Source organism: Atractosteus spatula, chromosome 4 (assembly GCF_055471065.1).
Source record: "Atractosteus spatula isolate fAtrSpa1 chromosome 4, fAtrSpa1.hap1, whole genome shotgun sequence".
Lineage (NCBI taxonomy): Eukaryota > Metazoa > Chordata > Actinopteri > Semionotiformes > Lepisosteidae > Atractosteus > Atractosteus spatula.
The window spans coordinates 31,598,081-31,620,890 of NC_142709.1; the positions used below are offsets into that span (position 1 = coordinate 31,598,081).

The 22,810-nt window shown below is 37.2% G+C and overlaps 1 protein-coding gene across 1 annotated transcript; it reads left to right on the top strand.

Annotated features, from left to right (window-relative positions):
- The first annotated feature begins 758 nt into the window (after window positions 1-758).
- LOC148836081 (interleukin-13 receptor subunit alpha-2-like) lies at window positions 759-22,579 on the top strand. The gene is made up of 11 exons (XM_088914906.1): window positions 759-899; window positions 8,081-8,164; window positions 9,455-9,600; window positions 14,755-14,899; window positions 15,954-16,074; window positions 16,152-16,333; window positions 16,732-16,883; window positions 17,215-17,353; window positions 19,670-19,781; window positions 20,336-20,417; window positions 20,985-22,579. Exons 1-11 carry the CDS (start codon window positions 842-844, stop codon window positions 21,054-21,056), a joined length of 1,293 nt encoding a protein of 430 aa, XP_088771032.1. The 5' UTR covers window positions 759-841; the 3' UTR covers window positions 21,057-22,579.
- The last annotated feature ends 231 nt before the right edge of the window (window positions 22,580-22,810 follow it).

Below are 22,810 nucleotides of genomic sequence, written 5' to 3' on the forward strand. Positions count from 1 at the left end.
AAGTCAGTTGACACAAGCATTGGCAGCCGTCCAGGGGCGCGGTTAGAAATTCTTGCTTTTCAGTAAATCACCTGCTTTTTTAACCTTTAAAGTCGAGTGGAAAAATAGTTTGTTCATCACCCTTAACAAAGCAAGAAGTTTAGACTAGGAGAAAAACTTTGCAGTCTATGAAAGCAATTATATTACAATGTAACAGAACATCTAAACTGTAAAGCAACTCATCCTGTTTGGGGGTGGGTGAGTTGGTTTTAGTTGGTTTTCCGACTGTCACGTCTGTCTCCCTGAAGTATAAATTCCTCTGTCCAGTATAAGGACCGGACTCAGATAACAATGAGGGGAATTCCAAGCTGGAAAGAGAAAAAAGGGGGATTTATTTCCATAGGGTAGTAACTCGTAAAAGCTTCATGTATTCCTGTAAAAACTGTGAGTATATTTATTCCCGTAAAAATAAATGAATACATTAGTTATCCTATAAATCCTATAAACTACGCACAATGAACTACCCTAAGCTCTCCTAAAATTAAAGAAACGAAATTATATTATTTTGAAACCGAAGCTCCATTAGACAGCGAGCAGGACAAATGCATACAAACGTTAACAATCCACAGAGACAGAGGAGTAAGTGAAAGTAAACGTAATCATCAAGTATCCATCATCATTCTTTAAATGCCACAACCCCCTCTACAGTAACAATAAATTACGCTTGAATAGACGGGGGGGGGACATTGCATTATAAGCACGCTGTTTCCGTTTGCGGTGCTTTCCAAGTTGATGTAGTTCTGAACCATCAAGGAAACTTCAGATTTAATTTTGAAGTCTTCTTACAGTCTCCGTTACAATTATGTCCGACCCGACCCAGACAGCAACGAAATTGAAACAGAAAACATTCACCCAGGATCGTAAGTTCAAATTTTATTATTATTATTATTATTATTATTATTATTATAAGTAGTAGTAGTAGTAGTATTGTTGTTATCGTTAAGCGAAGAAGTTAAATACCATGATCTGTTCTTGTCACCATATATACATGGTACATTATAACCATACATAACTTTTATGTGATTTATAGAAAAATCACGTGCGACTTACATGTACGACACATGCGACAAGCTATTACAAACAAATTAGATTTGTCATAGTAAATCAGTACGATGCAAGATTTAATTCATTTCAGCATTCTAATCAAAGACAGCCTGCGCATATAAAAATAAACGTGTTCTCAAGGTAAGCATTTGTTGAGTCCAGTATCAATTAACATGTATCTACAGTATGTATTTTCATATGCAGGAAGAATGAATACTCCTTTTTAAAGTTTCGAAGAATAACCTGCCATTAAAGTGACGGAAAACCGTGTTTGTCACTGTAATTCATAACGGTAATGTGATTAAAAACACGACCTACTCATTGTCATTTCACTTCTCGAAAGTATGATTAACGGGGCTTTACATGATTGAAGTCGAGCAATAATGGTTACAGAAAGAAAACGACTCCTGTCTTCGTGCGCTTCTGAGAATTGAATTGTTTGGTAGCCAATTACTGGAGGCATACATGTGTCCAGCAATCGATTGAAAATTATTCTTTAGCATTATGCAAGTATACAGTATATCGTTTATATGGGTTTTACAAGTAGAGAAAAAAAAGATTCAGGTGAAACTCCGTTGAGAAGTTAGGTATAACGCAATAAAGCTACTGTATGTGTCTGGCAGATTACTTTCAAAACTGTTGTTTGCTAAAAGTTAGAATTTTTTACAAGTTACCTCCCAATACATCAACAGTTAAAATTACAATGGAGTGATATATTATACAGGTACCATAAGAGGATAAGATCAGTGGCTCCTCCACATAAATTCCACATTTTTTTGATGACCTTAACTATATACTGTAGATATCTAGGTCTGCTAGGAATTCAATTAATTTAATTCTGGTGTGATTATGAATGAATCATTTTTACAGTATTGCTTCTTGGGCAATTAGGAAAACATTTTTGTTTCTGTGTATAATACAAGTGTGCTGTCATTTTCTATAATTTATGGCAACATTTGTGAGTACAGTATGTGTACATTTTAAAAACGATTGATGAAAAGAACAATAAAACATTATGAGTGCAAGTTGTTTTAAAAAGCACAGTCGAAACAGTGAGATGGTCATCGCTTTGGGGGATTGATAATAGTGTGCAGGTGAAGTGTAGGCTTTTTAGCTTCTGGTTATGGCTACTGCAATGAAATTGCTTTGAAGCCATTTTTAGCATCAACTTGTGCTGGTATTCAACATAAGAACATCCATCCATCCATTTTCGAAACTGCTTTATCAAGTACAGGGTCACAAGGTCTAACCTGGCAAGCAAAGGGCGCAAGGCAGGATACACCCTGTTTGGGACACCAGTCCATCGCAGGGCACACACAGACACAAACACCCGCACAACATAAGAACATAAGGAAGGTTATATGGCCCATCTAGCTCATGTGCTTCCTAGGAGCAAATTAATTTGAGGATCTCAGATCTCAGCTTTAGTAAAATGGTTGGGCAGCTTGACTCATACACCCACATCCCCTTGTGTAAAAAAAACGGCCTCCTCCTATTCTTAATTTTCAACACTCTAAGCAGGAGTTCCACTTGTGTCCATCTGTTCAAGTTTCACTGCTGGTTTCAAAGAAAACAGAAACATCTCAATAACCTGATGATATCTCACAGGCACACTATAGAGTTTCAAAATAATCTGCACAGACAAGACTTCAACAGGGGTGAAAAACCAATTATTTCCGCGATAAAAGAATATCAACAGCAATGGATGAAGGACAGAGAAACAAAAGAAAAGGAGAAAATCAAGCAAGAAAAATGGAAAGAGAAGGGATTTTAAATGGATATGCTGTATTTAAGTTTAAATCTGAGATTTAAATTAAAGTGCGATAGTTGTTTTTCAAAATAGCACATTTAAGGTATGATGGTTTAAATAATCATGTATTTTCAGCACTATAAAAAGCAGTTGATGAATGGCAACTGTGAAACATATTGAAATAATGGATGTCCATTATTAATATACTGTAGATCATGCACAACAACAAAAAACAAAACTTGGATATTACTGCTTTGTACTGTATATTCCTTGTTTCAATGAAAAAAATGGATAAAACCTTACAGTATACAGCTAAAAGATAAAGATAAACCCTTTATCATTGTATAATGATGACTTGTATCTATCACAGGAGTCTGTTTTGTTTAAGAAAAAATAATAAACATTACCCATGAAATGATAATTATTCTGAGTCACTAGCATAACTGGAGTGTGGACAACCATTTTGGAGTAATTTGTTATTAAGACCAGAAAGGAGCAGTCAGAGTGTAGAGGCTTTCCCTATTTTTATTATTTTCCTTAGTCAGTTATTCATTTAATATATGTTGTTTTTTTGTATGTTTTATTTATTTCAGTGAACCACACTGTTTGTCTCTTTCTTGGTTTTTTAAAAAGGGCCAAGCGATAATTCTTTGTAACTTCGTACTGATGGGATTTCGATTTAGTTGCGGTCTGAAGACCATTGAGACTCATGAAACAACCTTCCCTGAATGGGTAGGCTGTAACCATATTAAAGAAATGTTCAGTACAGCAAGGAACTGCTACTAAGGAAAACTGAGTTATTTATATCTAGGTCCTGCATAAACAAGTTTATATAAACAATCCTTATCTGGGATTTGAATATGACAGCATCAACTTAAAGGTTGTGCTGGAATCAGTCCAGAATAGAGCTACTCGATATTTTCCCAGGCTTAATGGAAGTACTAGACCTTTATAGCATTAAAAAGAGAAGACTACAAGGAGAACTAGGAGACCTTATCCAAGTATTCAAAATCCTCAAAGACACTGACAAAGTTACAATGAAACATTAATGAAAAGACACACATGGAAACTACATGGAAGTGCATTTAAAAATAAGAACAAGAGTAAATTCATCAAACAAATGATTCTAGGAGTATGGAAAAACCACATAGCTCTAATGCCAATATCCTGGCTTCTTTCAAGAAAAGGCTAGTTGAGTTCCTAGCATTAGCTACTAAGTACCAAATAGGCTAGACAAGCTGAAAGGCCTCCTCTCATTTGTAACTCTTATACAGTACTCTTATGTACTTTCACGCTGTTCTAACAAAATGGAGCTTTAACAACTCAAGATAAAAGAAACAGTAGCAGAAAAATGTATTAAGTGATTATACAGTACTTCTGTTTATATTACATATTGCAGTTCTTGATGTTTTTGGTCATTATAAGTAGATATATTCAATTAATAAAGTTTGAAATGAAGTGACTAAGGTTTGTATCATGCGCTTTTGAGCAATCACTTCCTCGTTTCACAAAATTATTTTTGCTTGATTCTTCAAATAAATCTCATATACAGCTTTATTTCTGCCCTTATACAGACACAGTTATTCTGTATTTTATTGGTGAATATGTTCATGCAAAACAGAAGAAACATAATCTAAGTAAAAAGAATTTGATGGCATTGCATTTGTCAGAAACATCAACAAAATGAAAGCCCATCAAGAATCATTCCAGTATCTCTTGAGTTGATTACCTGAATATGCTTAGACAATGAACACATTCTACTGACAATGTTTTTTATCTGTCTTTTAAAAGAAAGAATGGGTTGTCCAGTTGTGCATGTCATCTTCCCTGTAACCCAGAGAAGAGAGGGAAATGTGGTGAAATCTAAGATATGTTTCATTGCTGACTTCTCTAAAAGCATTTACAAGGAAAATAGAAGAAGTTTCAGAACTTCCTGTTATGAGGTGTCGGGAAACATCTTTACGTGACTGCTGTTTGTAGTAAGACTGGTGTTAGAGCTTAACTTTAGTGCTTAGACTGCATTATCACCATGTGTCAGGAATCCTCAATGAAAAGGTATACAGATCCTGTGCAGACACTGGAGTGGGTACATGACAAGGCAGGCGTACAATCCAATATATAAGGCGAGTTTGTGGTCCAAAGGAAAAAAGGGGATTCAGAATCCAGGAAGTATGATTGAAGCAAACAATCTGAAGCAAGAGGCGAGGTCGTGGTCAAAAGGAGTAAGGTACGTCGAAATCTGGGAAGTACACTGGTGGCAAACAATCTGAGACGAGAGTCGAGGTCCAAAGTCAAAAGGCTAAAGCAGGGGTGGGGAACCTTTTTTCTGCCAAGGGCCATTTGGATATTTATAACATCATTCACGGGCCATACAAAATTATCAATTTAAAAATTAGCCTGCTATATTTGGTCAAACATTTAATTAACTCACCCCTAATGTGATGGCTGGAACTGCTTCTCTTTGGTGAGGTGTGTGATGTTAGCTGGTATTGATGATGTTGCAACTCGGAACTGCTTTTCCAGGTTTGCATCGGTCAGTCTGGAGCGCAGTCGATCAAACAGCCACTTGCTATCATTGAGTTCCCTGACAGGTTTTCCCTTCATCTCCATGAACTGCTTGACTTCATCCCGCAGTTCGTAAAACACAGTGTGTTAATACTTTCGCAACGTGTACACTCCCAGCCTGCCTGGCACTGACTGTCCTCTGAGTCACCGCAATACAGGCAGACGGGCAGCGGGCAGCCGGCGAGAAGCATGCGTGTCTGTCCCGTCATGTACTCGTATGTGTCCTGTCTATCCCGTAATAGACATTCCTTGCTTGTCCCTCAAAATGTACGTTATTATTATGATTCACTTAATATAAATTTATGTTGCTATGAAAAAAACTCCTAGATTTATTGAATTTCGAGTCCCGCCTGCGTAGGGCTGGGCGATATGGCCAAAAACATTATCACGATAAAAAAATTCATATCAGTCGATATCGATAATTATCACGATAAATGTCAAATCATTATTTCTTTCAAGTTTAAAGGCAGATTTTTTTCTCCTGAGTGAAAGTTGAAGAAACCAGACAGCTAATTGGTAAATTAAACAACTCTTTATTTTAAGAACACAACACTTCCCAAACAGCAGAAACATTAAACAAATCTGTTAGCTGCCCGGTCTGCAACACGCACGCGCACTCGCGCAGTATTTTGTGCGCATGCGCGTATCATGCGCAAAGTATGAACATTTATCGAACTTTTGTTAAAATTATATCGAGAAAAATTATATCGCGATAATTATCATTATCGAATTATCGCCAGGCTCTACGCCTGCGGTTGCCTTAGTAGGGCCAGACCAAATGACCAAATGACGTTCCCCACCCCTGGCCTAAAGGGAAGTCCAGAATCCAGAATAATACGAGGTACAGAAAACGCCGGGTAGAGCTCTCGACGAGTGGACTCAATACCGAGCAGCGGGAAGTGGGTTAGGATGGTTTAAATAGTGCTGTTCGCAGCACGGCAGAGCGTGTGCTGATGGATTAACACGTGCGGCGGCGCTTGTTATTATTAACCCCCTGCTGGTACTGGTTAGTTCTTTTGTGAGATGATCTCCACTGGCTGGTGGTCGTGACAGTATCCCCCCCAATCAGGGGCGGCTCCTGACGCCGGAGACGGCCGATCGCGATAGTCCCTGTGAAAATCACTGATGAGCGTAGGGTCCAAAATATCCCGCTCCGGAACCCAAGATCTCTCTTCGGGGCCATACCCCTCCCAGTCGGCTAGATACTGAAGGGTACCATGGTGCCATCTGAAGTCGAGGATCTTGTGGACCGTATACACCGGGGGCCCCTGAATGAGACGTGGGAGTGGTGGGCGACGTTTGGGAGCCGCAAGGGGCGAACGGTGGTAGGGTTTCAGGAGGGAGACATGGAAAGATGGTTTGTTATTATTAACCCGCTGCTGGTACTGGTTAGTTCTTTTGTGAGATGATCTCCGCTGGCTGGTGGTCGTGACAGTAACAACACTGTATGATGGCCAATCTTTTTAAGCGAGGCAAGTTAACACCAAAGTAGTATGTACACTATCCCTTTGTTTTCTCCTGTTTCCTCATTATTAGAATTTGAACTACTGACTACTGCAAAATACATGTGGGTGTTCTAATAATATTGGCCCTGCGATGGACTGGTGTCCCATCCAGGATTTACCCAGCCTTGAGCCCGTTGCTTGCTGGGACAGACTCCAGTTTCCATGGGACCCTGTGGAAGTGGAATAAGTGGTCTGACAGAAAGTGAATGGATTAATTAATACTTTTGCATTTTTCATTATTTAACACAAAGTTCTTGTGGCCTTCTTCTCGTGTATATTATTTATGTTCGTTGCAATAAGGTTTTGTACAGTTGGTTAAGTGCTGTAGTTTTTGGCTGAATGCTTTAATGACCATTATAAAAGTAGTTGCTAAACATGGCACATACCGCATAAACAGGTGTATCAGTAAGAGCTGTATTAATGTGTTCTGCACAGTGGCTGATCATGTTTACTTTGTTTTGCAAAGTTCCTTTGGAGTTGTTGCCTTATCAAAGTCTCAAGAATGTACAACTTGCAGCTTTACAGAAAATCGCATAGAAACTTGGCTAACCTAATGGCAATAATAGTAAAGTTTTTCTGCACTCATGATAAGACGTTTTTAAAACACATATAATTTGAATTTTTAAAACACTATCCTTGTTATTACATATCCTTGTTCCTTTGGGTCACATCTGAATGATGATTTGTGAAAACATGTGATTCATGTTACAAAATGGTGCTGTTTCAGAGTGTTTGTAGAATTTTACAAAATGTACAGTGGATAGCCACTAAACCATTTTATGTCGTTGAACATTAACAATAAGGCATGAGTTTTTCTTGTTTATTTTCCTTCATATCTAAGGTTTTATACAGTAGAAACATGGCCACACATTTCAAATGCTGCAACCTCATCACTCTTTCCAGTATTGAAGGTACAGGGCATTATAAGTAAAATTAGACTTCTATTGGCTTAGAAATATTGTAGAATACACCTCTGTCTATTCAGCATTTGTTTGGTAATGTGTTCTTTCCTCACCTCTCTAGTTCCGTACTAACAGACACATTTATAGCCTTTTATTCCAGTGCAAAATTGTGCTTTGCTGTAATTCATTGATAAGAATTCTACAGGCTTTAGTTTCATATACCAAAAAACTTTGATAATCTCCTCTGAATGCATTATTTCAACATGTCTTTACAGAGCGAAACATGTGTTACTCACTTGTTTTAATAGTCATGGAACTGGTAGCATGGAGTCATGCCAGCCTTGACAATAGCGAGAATGGTAAGTATAATTGTTTGTTGTATTGTTAACTGTACCAGAATCTTAAACCATTAATGTCATTTAAGAAGAGCAATCCTAATACGGATTATTCTGGAACACCAGTAATTGATTACATCATCCCAGTTTTAGCATTCACCCCTATGTGTATTCTCTGTTTTCTATCCATTAAATGGAGTTTTTAATGAAAGTTCGGGAGGAATGAAGGCAGCCGCGCTCATTCGACACAGCTGCTGCAATTCTCACTAATCCTGACATAAGCAACTGGTCTCCATAAATATCAAACGTCACCCTCTCCTTTTCCTCGTTTGTTTTCTGCATCCCTCCTCCACCCCCTCTCCACCTTTGCAGCTACCCAATTGGTCGCATGGGGGTCCTATCCTCCCCGTCCAACGGCCGGGAGGTTGGCCCTCAGCCAAGCGGGTTACGCCAAATCTCCACATCACAATAAACGATTCTAATTTCTCCCAAGCTTTCGGCTGCTGTCATTCCTCGTGAACTAGTTCTCGATCAAAATCCAAGTATTACCTTGAGTGCCAGACATGTACGGTATACTGTATGTGTGCAAAAAGTGTGACTCAACCAAGCAATTATTGAAGAATAAGTAAAACATCACGTTATGCAAATGATATCTAGAAGTAAATTAGGGGATCATTTTCATTCATGGTGGATTTAGAAAGTTTATGTCTCGCTAACTAGTTAGAGTTCTTTAAAGAAGAACAATAGTGGATACAAACAGACCACATGAAATGGTATATTTAGAATTTCTGAGGACTTTTAATTACATTCCTCATAAAAAAGATAAATTCACAAATTGCAGCCATCCCTAATTTACACTTTTTTTCTAAATTCAGATATGGTTAGCAAACCGACAGGGTGTGGGGGCCTGCAATTTTCCTCATTCGTGTTGTTAGCATTTCTTCTGTCAACAAATGGTTGGTTGAGATCCTCAGATCAGTTAGATACTAAAAAATCAAATGAGTTAGATTGGCAGAAAGACCTCCTCTCATTTGCAAATGCACTTATGGTCTTAATACTACTTACCTGTATAACCTGCAGAAAAGTTAGATAGCAACCAGTTCTCTTGTCAATATTGCCTGTGTCTGTAGAATATTGATAAACTATTGTAGCATATATAACTCATAATTGTCTTAAAACTAAGAATGTATCGGTATTCTAGGAAGAGTTCTTTGACTTGAAACTGTTTTTTGAATGTCAGTCTATTTCATGCAGTGCCTTATGTAACATGTAGAGCTACATACTGTATTGTTACACCATTTTTTTTATTTACAGTCAAATGTCTGCCACCCACAAACTTCACCATTTATGAAAAACATGGAAAGACCTTCTTCTCGTGGAGTGAATTTAAAGAAAAAGATATGGATTGTAATGTAACATACAAGTTACAATATCGGTATCTTGACACAGGGAACTTCAGTGTAAGTATCCTGCATTAGGTAATCAAATCAGCATTCTTGTAAAGATGTTTATACAAATATTTCATTTCTTACACTTTACTCATCTTACTGTACATAAGAGGTTTGTATTTGTTTCTCCTGTTTTTCTTACGTAGATGTTATACAAAAGCTTACAAAGCTAGTGAAAATATCTCTTTCTCTCGGACTTAGTGTGGTAACTGTGAAATCTCACACATTACAAACACCACTCCCAGGCTCAAGTATGCTAAATTCCTGGCCCTTAAACACAGGTCTGTCAACTGAATGTTATAGTACTGTATATACAGTACAAAGGAAAGCATACATTTTGCTAAAATACAGAGCCCTCCAAAAGTGCTGGGACAATATTTTAAATTATAGCTGTACACTCAGGAAATGTGGGTTTCAAATCACAAGATGAATATGAGACAAAAACAGAGAATATCCCCTTCTACCTACAGTATGGGTATTTTTATGCATAAATAACAACGGCTGTTGGTGTTATACAACAGCACTGTTTTTGTTCAAACCCCCACATTTTGGATGAGCATGAGTATTGGGACAAACAGGTTTACAGATTTTTCTAATTGCCCAAGTGTTACACGTTGCAAACATTTCACACACATAAAAGTTGTGAAGGTCTAGGCATGGCTGAGGTCTTTCGAAACTGCTTCTGAAGTCTTTCACTTGAATTAGTCAACATGTAGACCAGAGAACTGTAGACAATAACTGCAGAAAACAATTAATCAGCAGAAAACCATCAGAAAGAATACAAGAGCTTGATTCGAATTTGCAAATAAATATGGAGATGAGCCACAGGAGTTCTGGTACAAGAATTTTTGTACAGATGAGCCCAAAATAAACACCTATCAATGTGATGGAAAGACTATAGTGTGGAGAACAACAGGAATAGCCATTTATCATCTGTATAAAAACCGAAATCCTTAGTACTTTGTCAAAACAAACACCATGATTGAATTTCCATGAGATAGACTTGCCTGAGGTGGAATAACAATCCAAAACATCCCACCAACAACAAACCAGTTTTGTGGCACTGTGTATTGCCAAGGCAAAGACAAATATTTTTCTAAATTTCAGAGAGCAGTTATGTCCCCTTGTTTAAAGCTTTCTTAGAACAATTTATACAATCAGGAGATTAAATGGCAGCTAAAGTGTACTTGAATCTTAGGGCAAAGTTATATACAGTATGTTATAGATGGCAAAGTTGACTGAACTGCATTGAATCTATGGACTTTGCATACTCAGTCCTTTGGACCTGGAACCTCTTGAGATAACTTGGAGCATCAAAGCCAGCAGACTCAAAATGTTTTCTTGATTAATTAGACAGAGAAGAGGTCCATAACAATGCCCGGAGATGCATAACAAGTAAACCAGAGTCTTCCCTTGTGTTATATCACTTTACTCTTTGGGATGTGGATCCCAAAAAATGATATCCTACTTGAATTCCTGTATCACCTTTTAAAAATCAGCACTATTAGAAACTCAGTCTTTCCCCAACACAGCTGACGTGGCCACGTTCTCCCTCTGATTACAAACACCAAGGTTGGTTCTACCTAAGCATTAAAACTGGAGCCTGATTCCTAGATCTTTTTTTCAGCCAATGATACTGCATGAAAACACGGGCCGATAATTAGACTGCCCCTGCAGTTGTCCTGTGCTAAACATCTGAGGCTGCTGCTGTGGATGAATCTGAGGAACACAAGAATGATGGCTTATCTACACGATAAAGTCAGTAATATCAGATTAGACACTCAACAACAAATTCCCTCAGGGCGGCATCCTGGCACAGATATTTTTCAACATCTACAGAAGAGACACGTCCATCACATGGACATCTAAAATGTGCTGCGGAGACCATGACTTACATGAATATCACCCACTAATTTGCTGGCACAAACTGACAAACAAAATTATAGTGAAAACAATGATGAGGATAGTCTCTGGAACACTGAGATAAACTCCAGTTCAGTGATGGCAGGTTGTTTCAAATATCATTTGACCTCTATTCACCATATTAGAGCAAAACACAGAGAAATTTCTTATATCAGAAACAATCCCACTGACGGAGACCTTCAAGAGCTCCCTACTCTCTGTATGGTTTCATAAGATAAGATCACTTTGTTGGCCATATACAATTTCTTGTATTAGGAATTTGTCTTTTCACATACCCCAACTTGCTCTCCATGAGACACACAGACAGAGAGAGAAGCTTGGGGTCAGAGCACAGGGTCAGCCATTGTACAGCACCCCTGGAGCAGCTGGGGTTAAGGGCCTTGCTTAGGGGCCCAACGGAGTAGGATTCCTCTGCCGGCCACAGGATACGAAGCAGCAACCTTCCAGCCACAGTCGCAGATCCTTAGCCACAAGGCCACTGTATCAACCCCTTCAGATATGGATAGAGTACCTCTAACCCCATGACACTGAAGAGTCCTGGAGCAATGCTTGCGCAGTAAACAGAATCCTGAGTAAAAACCATTTAACAGACCCAGCTTGAACCAGGCTTCTATGATCACTAGAGCAAAGGGACAGTACTCAACAGGATATGGACTGTATGTGGCGATTATTAGATTTTTAAAGACCAAATCTGTTGTTGGGTACTGTGGGAACTGAAGGGATAGTGATGCTGGTATTGCTGAGCTCTCCCAAGGCTTTGCAGTCTAGTGGACTAAACTTTTAAAAGAGCGGTGAATAGCTGTAAAACAAAAAAAACCTCTTGAATGCACTATTTTCCACTGTATTATTAGGAAATGTAAGACTAGTGGTGTAGTGGCAACTACTGTATGCCACGAAAGTAAATGCATATTGACAGCTCAATTAGACATTTGGAGGCCATCCAGAGGAAACACTTGGAGATCTCAAAGTGTCAAAAACTAGTACTTGATGTTGCCTGCATGAGTGTGGCTTTTTTGCCAGAAGAAAAACCACCTTCTGAGGGTGGTAACTTGAATTTGCCTAACTACTTCTGAATGAAAATTGCAACCATATTGCTGTGACTGGGGGGAGCTGAATTAAGCAACATTTGAACTTCCCAGACTGATCTCCTTTCTCAGGAGGTTTGGAACAAAATGTATTGTTTGGCAGTATTTACCTAGCTGTCTTTGGGCTAGCAGGCACTTAAATATGGAGGAAGAGACTGATGATGAGAAGTGCTCCTAATGATTTCCTCAGGTTATCAGGTTAAATCATCAAGAATGCTACATTAAAGAATCAACATTCTACAGAGATGGGCTAGACTCTAGAGTGAAGTTCAAGTAGGTAGCTGCGTCAGCATGCGTAGGCTGCAAAGGAGAAAGTAGAAAGTTTATTCCATGCTGAAAAGAGAAGAAAGGAAACACAACGTTGTGTTTCCTTTCTTCTCTTTTCAGCATGGAATACACCTTTTCCTTGTTCCTTTAATCCTAGAGAGGACATTAAGTAAGTTTCCATAGAAATGGACCACAGCATATATACAGGAACAGACATACAGAAGAAGATGGAGGACAGGAGACAAAAGGAAGTAAGAGAGGAAGTGAGAGCAGACCTTTCACTCATCATTATCAATCATCGTCTTGAAAGCTTAGTCATGGGAGAGCTCATTTTTATAATCCATCCTTGATTCTGTTTAGGTTATCTAAGTATTATTACAACAGAGTATGATGTCTTGTTTATTTCAGGAAATTCTGATTGCCTGTATTGGGGAATCCTCAGACGTAAAATGTTCTTTCCTATTTTAGCGAGGCATTATTAGAATAGGAATATTGATTCTTACCCACCTGTGGGCATCCATGGTTAGTGGGCGGAGCAGTGGCTCTGTGGCTAAAGATCTGTGCCTGTGGCTGGGGTTCAAATCCCACAGCCGGCAGAGGAATCCTAATCCTACTGAGCAAGGCCCTTAACCCCAACTGCTCCAGGGGCGCTGTACAATGGCTGACCCTGCGCTCTGACCCCAAGCTTCTCTCTCTGTCTGTGTCTCATGGAGAGCAAGCTGGGGTATGTGAAAAGATGAATTCCTAATGCAAGAAATTGTATAGGGCTAATAAAGCAACATTATCATTATCAGGAAAAGATTTAAGTCCTGAGTCCTTTTATGCATTTGGTCTATTAAGGTTTTTTGTTTGTGGTATTCAGTTTATAAGGATATAAATCTGGAATTCTCAAGGTCTATAGTAAGTAGGATTCTGAAACCCACTGTTTGTACATATCCATATATAGTGAGTTGTATAGTTGACCAAAAATGGACATTCCAGTTTGACCTTGATCCAAATGCATCCAAATTAACAAATATAAAAGTTCTTAAATGTTCACACAAAATAAACGTTCTTAACGGCCCATCTCTATCTCGATCCTCATGTTCAATTGGATTACTTAATCCAAACTCAAAACTCAAAAAGGACATTCACAACCTGGCTCTAGAGAAATTCTGCTTGGAGAAATAATCAAAACTCTCTTTTCAAAAGTGCTAAAACCTCATAACACCTTACAAGAGGCTCCTTATAAGTGCAATCCATACTACAGGAGGAGTTACAAAATACTCACTTTAGAGTTATTAATTAAATGTGACCCTTGTGTTTATTTTCAATTAGAATAGGACTTTGTTGTTTGTTATGCTATTAAGATTCTGATTAATTAAACCATGCTATAAGAAAGCTTTATTGCTTTTCACTAGATTATGATTATGACTTAAAAAGTATTTTCCAACAGTTGTAAACATTTTCGGATCTTGGTAAGCAGACTATACATATCCTGGGAAATGGAGACAAAATCTGTTTTTAAAGTGAAAGCTTTTTTTTATTAGTGCATATCATTCCACCTGTACTGTAAATGAAGACAATGACATGATTAAATAGTTTTGTAGATCAGACACCTATCTGTTTTATCAACGTCAATCTTTGGCGCTGCTTGTGGAGTACCTGCTGCCCCAAGACTTTAGTTCTACAATATTCCTATAATGGATGTGATTTTTCCAAAGCATTTCATATTGGTTATTTTATATATTATTTTAAGTGAGGAATTTGAATAGACATTTTCAGTGAAATGTAATTATGCACTTTTTTATTAGCATAAATTACACCCAATGCTGTATTTGCAGACAGCTTAATTGTTTTAAATGTACTGTACTTTAAAAATTAAAACGAACTTTGATGTTATTCTTGTTAGGAAATAGAAACAGAAAAAACACATTACAGAAAATTCTTGGAGTTTCATAAAGGAGTTCAGGCGAGAGTTAAAACTGTGTTACAATCTGCAACAGGAGAATTCACTGCAAGTGACTGGACTGTTGCGAACTTTACTCTATCAAAAGGTAGGACATCTTTGCACTCTTTTATTGTGTTGATAACTTTCTATATTTGATAAGTATCTTTATTCATTACATCTCCTTTAATTTGTTAATGAAACACAAAACAATAAAAAGTACCTGATCTTGTAAAACACGTTTCAGTATAAATTAATGTGTGAACAAAGGTCTGCCATCAGTTGTTTAAAATGTGATATATTGTTCCTTATGTCATTAATCATTTTATTCATTTTCTTATGAGTCTTTTTTATTTTAGTATGAATATTTCATTTACATGCTTGCAGAAGCAATGCATCCTGAGCAAATTCAAAATATCCTGTGAAACAATTTGAAACTCTTTACATGTTCCACCACACTTTGTATTGCCTCGTTCAAGTGAATCATGGAAACCAAATGCGTGACTAATGTTTCAGGAATGAGGTGCAACAACTCTTACACTATCTATTTCTTCACATACAGTGAATCTGTACTCTTTTTTTTACAATAGTTGTCATTTTTTATTTTTTATTTTTTTAACATTTTGCTTTACACATGGGGGCAACGTGCTGTTGTACCTTTAGTGAGGTACTTTACCCCAGTTTCTCCAGTCTACCCAGTTGTACAGTATAAGTCGGGACCAGCAGCACTGGGGGATAATCTCTGAATATCTGCTGCCCCCACTTAGTCATGGGCTCCCTGATTGCTACACACTTTGAACCCGGGATAAGCCATTGACTGTGACTCAAATGGATTTGCCTGTGTACTACTCACATAATTTCCCTTACTTTCAATATCTATTTACCCCTAATGTTCTGGTGGTTTCATCTCGTCTGGTGTGTCTGGCTCTGTACCGTACTGCTCTTGCTTCATTATCAATAACCTATATGGAATAGACAACTTTTCCTTATACTCCACATCAAAATGAAATACCAGCTACATCCGTTTCAAGGAAAGTAAACCCCATTCCATTTCACTGTTATCTGAAATGTGTTTTTTTTTGCAAACCACCTGAAAGCACAAGAACTTCTTTATTGTACTGAGGTTTGGCTTATTAAACGTATCTTCTGTGTTGCTTTCAAAGGGAACTTTAAGGTTCTGGTCAAGAATATTTCCTGCAGTGTTTACAACTTTGATCACTTTAAGTGTACTTGGAAGGAAGAAGATGAAATGCTGACACATGCTCAGTACTCGGTGACATTACTGTAAGTGAAATTTTGCTGTTTCCTAACAAGGTGTAAGCTATCGATTACCGTATGAATCAGTATTATTTTTTCCACAGCTACAAGTCAGATGGAAAATTTGAAAACAGAACATGTGACACCTTCACCAACAAAGAAGAGAAAGTCGTCGGATGCCACAGCAGAATAAGTTCTGCAGACCCCAGAATTTATTTGCGCATCAATGCATCAGGCACTGATTTTTACAAAATTCATATTTTCAGATTTTTACCCAGAGATATTGGTAAGGAAACTTGTACACATGTTAAAACTCCTTCTAGGACAGTGAAACTCAATCCTGGATCTTCAGGATCCCTGTATCTGCAGGGTTTTGTTCCAACTGCGCTAATTTGAAATTGATATGAACCCTGTGCTAATTAGTGAGTTTAATAACAGTCCTCAATCAGATGTGTGAGATTAAATCTAACCATTTGGACTTGGTAGAAAACACAAGTTAACCAAATGTGGGAGGAGGAGTGTGTCATTTAGGCCAAGACGTAGACTAATAGTACTGTCCTGCCTTTATGATCAGCATGCTGACAATTATTACAGATATACGGTTCTGAATAAGCATCTATTCTGTCATTTCTTTTTGGTTCAGAGTTCTCTTTCTTTCTATTTACTTGTCTGTTTGTTTTTCAGAAAAGATGGATCCACCTCAAAATATCAAAGCATCTATAGAATCAGGAAGCTTGAAAATTAAATGGAATCAGCCACGTGTACTGTCCATCACATATAATAACTCGGAGTGCTTTCAGTATGAATTAAAGTTAAACGACAGCAAAAATGTTCAGGTAACATAAATATTGTGGGAAGTAAGAAATCAAGAATTTGGGAATAATTCTTATTCAGTCTGATGATGGATCGGATGGTAAAATGTGCTTTGGTAATGGCTTCTGATGCCATTGGTAACGGTTCAGATTACTGTAATATGACAGGCAAAGAAAGCCATAATTCTCCACTCAATGGAGATAAACTCCAACATTGGAGGCTATTTACATTATAAAGAGACATAGAAACCATGCTGGATTCTGGATCCCAAGGTTTGAAATTGAAAAATCCTGCCTTACAATGTTCTTTAAAGTGGCATAATAACTGTTAATCAAAGCAAGCTTTCTGTTTTAGATACAAACAATACATGAACGAACCAGTTATAATGTGTCAATAATTGATGCCATGAGGACGTATTTATTGCAATTAAGAGGAAAAAAATCAGATATGTGTTACACAAACAATATTTGGAGTGACTGGAGTACAATTGTAGGTGAGTGTTTATTTGAATCGTTGCCACCTTTTCATTTATTATTTGACACTCGGGGATTTATATTTAGAGTACTCAGAATATTGTACATATTCACATTTACAGTTGTTATATTTATTTTTACAGGGTAATAGTGTTTGTTTATGCTTGGACCAATGTTTATGCTATTCTGAGGATATTTATCAAGCATCTTAATTTCATTTCCATAAATCCAAATCAGGAACCTAAAATTTTGAAATAACTCTTTTTGTGTTAGAACTTGCACAGTTTTATGTATTCTCCTACTAGTGACTTCTCCTGAATGTATTTTACTGAAAGTTCCACTAGGAAAATACCCATCATTGTTATCAATATTTTTTACATCATTGGTAAAATTACAGCTATGATTTCTAAATTGAGTATTCACCTGGTCAGGAGGTGTTCACTTCTTTCTCCTATTTAGTCTTTTTCATGAAGCCCAGCTTTTTTCCATTGTGTGCAATTAACGCAGAGCTCATACATAAAAGACTTGGAGAAGGAGTTTTACATTGCAAAAGTCTCATTTCTGGTGATTGTTTGAGCCACCAAAGAAGCCAGAAAGTATATTCATGGATAAGTCTTATTTATCTAGATCATAGCCAAATCTCTACTTTCAATACATATCACTGATATGTTTTTCTCTAACTAAAGCATGTTCCACCAATGATAATAACCAATGTGGTTGTGATACTTATTTTAAAAACAAAATAGCTCACGAAAGCTGTTTGTCTATACGTTTTTCATTATTACTGTAGTACGAAGTCACTCAGCACACAGAAAGACAGATAACAACATGTGCCATCCACTCATTGTCTTGCATAAAATATTGACTCAGAGGACTGAGTACATCAGTTCAGCATTGTCCCACAATCACTTTCCAAAAGAGAAATGAATTGACCCATTTCGCAGTTCTGCTTGACATTTTAACACCTATCTTGCTATAAAATAGATAGAACACATTTCTTTGTAATTAACCTAGGATAAAACAATTTAAAAACAGTTACTAATGAGAGGAGGTCATTTGGACCATTTGAGTGTAGGTAGTTAGTAGCTAATCAATCTGATGATCTCCTCCAGTTGTTTCTTAAAAGAAGCCAGGGTATCAGCTTCAATATCATGACTGGGCAGCTTGTTCCAGACACCCACAGCCCTTTGTCTAAAGAAATGCTTCCTGTTCTTGGCTTTAAATATACTTCCACATTTCCTGATTCACTGTTTATTTTTAAGAAGCCCATTGTGTTGACTTTATCAATGCATTATGTTTCATTATTTATGCAAAAAATTAAACTTAAGATACAATTATTTATCTGTGGTACATGGACTTTATTTGATATATCTGAATCTATATCTTTAATTGCATGTGCTCACCAAACCAAAATTCCCTGCAACTGGTTGTTATTGCAATACAGTATTGATCTTGAAGGTGGGAGAGATTTTCTTTTGTTGATATTGAACTTCTGTAACTCTGGACTCGAATCAGCAAAGCTGGCAAATCGCTTGGTTGCCTGCGATCTCGTGTGATGAAGCATAGGAAGAGCAAGCTGTCAACTCAAATCAAGGTGCACGAAGCGGCCGTCCTCGCGAGTCTTTTGTACGGCTGTGAAACCTGGATGCTATATCTGAAACACTTCAAGCAGATTGAACGCCTCCGCATGAGATCCCTGCTGTCGATCATGAGCATTAAGTGGCAGGACAGAGTGACGAACCTAGAAGTTCTGGACAGGGCTGGCCTACTCAGTATTGAGGCCATGATTGTCAAAGCACGGCTAAGGTGGACAGGCCATGTTATCCGGATGGATAGCTCCCGCATGCCGCGCCAGATCCTCTATGGAGCGCTCGCGCAGGGCCGCAGAATCCTACAGTAGGGCGTCCCAAAAAAACGCTTCAAGGGTTGTATCAAGGAGAACTTGAAGCAGTGTGGAATCTCTGCCAAGGAACTGGAGCCCCATGCTCAAGACAGGAGAGACTGGTGCACTTTAACAAACGGGGCATACTCTGACTTTGAAGCCAGCAGACGGGGAACGTGTCGCCAGCACCGGAGAACACAGGAAGGTCTCGGCATCGGCTCTTGCAGCAGCAGCAGCAGCAGCGTCATTCCGGTGCCCCACACTGGCCCCCCCCGAGTGTGTGTCAGTCGAATGGGGTTAACCAGCCACATCCGGGCCCATCAAAGACACAACGATTGACATCAACAAACATGATGGTCAACCAACATATGTGGTCTTCAAACCTTACATTGCATTTGTTTTGCAACAAATTCAATATTTCATCTGCAAACTAACATATTTTTCCTCTTTTCAGTTTTGAACCCAAATGAGGGGAGAAATAAATTAAACTCCTTAGTGATTGCCCTAATAGTTTTGGGCATCCCATCTGTTTTGCTTGCTGTTCTCTTGATATTTAGATGTCAAAGGTAAGTTGAAGGAATTAAAGTAAATTTACTCTCTAGCATGTTGTATAATTTAATGCATTAAAGTACGACCAATTTCATGTGAAAATATTGTGTATATATATGTGGGAACAGTGACAGTGTACTTTCTCAAAGTGTAACGTACTTTCTGTTAATCTGTTATCTTTGGTAGACTTTACCACAGACAACATCAGGCCTCTTTTTTTCTAGTTATCTTCTGGTTAAATATGAGTGGTGGATTGTTTTTGAACTCTTATTCTTCCTGTTCCATTTTCTGTTTATTCTCGGCTTCATTTTTAATCTGTTATTCATGGCTTTCCACTGTGAAACAGTAATAGACTGATGAGTACAAAAGATTAAAAAAGACCATCTGTCCAACTGCCTATGCTTTTACTGTATTATTCTATTAATGTTTCTTGAAGTTTTCAGTTTTTATATGATGAGATGATTTGATTTTTAATTAAAGGTTTTAGGGTTTAAAAAAGTTTATATTTAGTTTTATTTATGTTACATGTGACTTGGTCTTTAGTGTTCACTGACATTTGTGTCTGTTTCAGGGTGTTAGAAAAACTATTCCCTCCAATTCCAAGTCCTATAATAAAAAATAAAAATGTGCTGGAAAAAGATACGTTTTTCAAGGTAATTTCTGTCTTTAATTATTTGTTATTATCTTGCTGTTTGAAACCTCTTCTTCTTAAAAACATTATAACTTAATAAATGAAATGAGTATACTACCAATTACACGGCATGTTTCAAATGCAAATTTTATTCAAACATAAGAATATTTAAAATAAATTTGGTCCAATAAATCTGATTCCCTTACTAAAAGGGACTAAAAATAAAAATTTTAGTATAATAATTCCTAAATACTTAAGATACATACAGCAAAATCATCTTGACTGTTTTAAATGAACCAAATCTAAACAATCTTTACAGTAAGAAATATCAGCTGAAAACAGTGACCAGACATTATGCAATAATTAAAGAACATTTCAAATACTGTACATTATGTTGTAACTGATTGATTATGGGATTTTGAGATAACATTCATGTCATTCATATTGAAGTTGCTAATCATTTTCTGCACTGTACAGGAATTATAATTCTATACTACAAGTTATCAATTTAGTTGTGTTCAGGGTGTAGAAGGGAAATTTTATGACTCTGAATATAATTTTCAATATTTCGATGCTGCTTGCCTTGTAGACTGAAGCACCAAAATACATCGAGGAAATAACTATAGTTGTCGAAGACAGCAGTGGAGATGATAGGCTTTGAGGGCCTATACTCAGCACCCTGATCCCAGACTTTGAAGGAGACATTTACGCTGCATCTCCCCCTCATTTTAATTTTGCGTTCACCTCCTTCATTCCTCAGTAATACTGAGCGTATGCAAATTAATTTCCTCACCAGCCAACTGACTGTTGGCAGAGCTGTTTTCCAGAAAAAAAAGTGACTCAAGGAAGAATCACAGCATTGCAGTTTTGTATACATAATAGCAAAGAACAGGTTAAATGACCATTTTACACTTCTGACAGCAACAGTGTTCTGTTGCCAACAGTATCACAACACATCACACTGCTGCCTATGCAATGAACATTGACAATGAACTGTGCTTGACTCAAAACCCACTCATGTAAGAAGCACTAAGCCCACCTTGCTTGAAAAGATCTCAAATTTGACCTGGGTCTAAAATGCTCAGCCCAATGTCCAAATTTGTCCCTCCTTCACTCACCAGCCAGCTGAATGGGTTTTAGAGTCATCTGATGTGGCATCAGCTGCTACTGACAAATATCTACAACTTCCTGCTCATCCGACATGGCATTTACCACTGAGATCATGAATATCAAGAAGAGCCAAGACAAAATAATTATATTTTGAAGATATTTTGTGCACTATCATATTAGGAATGTACAATTGAGAAAAAATGTTGTATTCAGAATTATGCAAATAAAACTACATAACTTAAAGTAACTTTCATTACTTTTTGTAAAATGTTTAAATATACTAAATGTTTCATAATACTATTACTGTACATATTTCATGTTTCAAAATATATGGTAATTATTTTTGTGCACTCTAAATATGAATGTGAAACTAATTTACCATTGATTGAAAGTTTATTTAGGTTTATTTTTTATTTTAGGGTTTTTTATTTTTGAACATATTTGAACTGTTTTGTTTCAACTGCCAAAGCTTGTTTCACACATTAAGTCAGCATTATTTTTTTCTGAAGGGTGTAATCTTCAACATAAACTGTAAAATTAATACAAAAATACTTATTAAGGGGCTGTGCTTATAAACCTATACTGCACACCACTTGTTATTTTCATCACAATAGGTGCTACTTCCACGGTAACCCTACTACAACATTAAAGAGTGTTCATCTATTTTGTACTACAGTATTGTGTAGTACAGAGTGAAGTAGTGATTAAATAGATTATGTAGCTAAAATGCTGCAATTTCAAATCACCCTTCACTGATTTTGCTCCAGCAAAATGACCAACTGTATAAATGCATGTTGCTTCGGATAAAGGTGACACCACATCATTTTATAACAAAACGAGATGGGTTACCCCTTATGATAAATGACTGCAGTAAGTTTTCCAGAGGAAACTTTTTAATTTTTAGAATGGTTTTAGCATGGTTTAATTACAAATTTTCTGTGGTTTTGGTAAAAGTACACAAATCTTAATGTAAATGTTCTATGGAAAAATGTCAGTAAGGCACATGTAATTAATTTATCAATTGTAATGAAAAAATAAGAGTAAAGAAAAAAAAATAAAAAATAAATTAAAAAATGTTCCACTTTACTGGCTTTCTTCAGGGTTCAACACATATTTGCAGAATTAGAATGATGGCATACACACAAATTATATTTGATATGAATTTGTGAAATGGAGTTGCAAATTTCATGAACATAGACCAGTATGTTCCAAACAGGAGTGACATTTCTGTCTCTTCATTAATTCAAGTTTACCCAGCTTGCGTGTTTGTGAGCTTTATGAGTTTATGAGTGATGAAGAAACTGA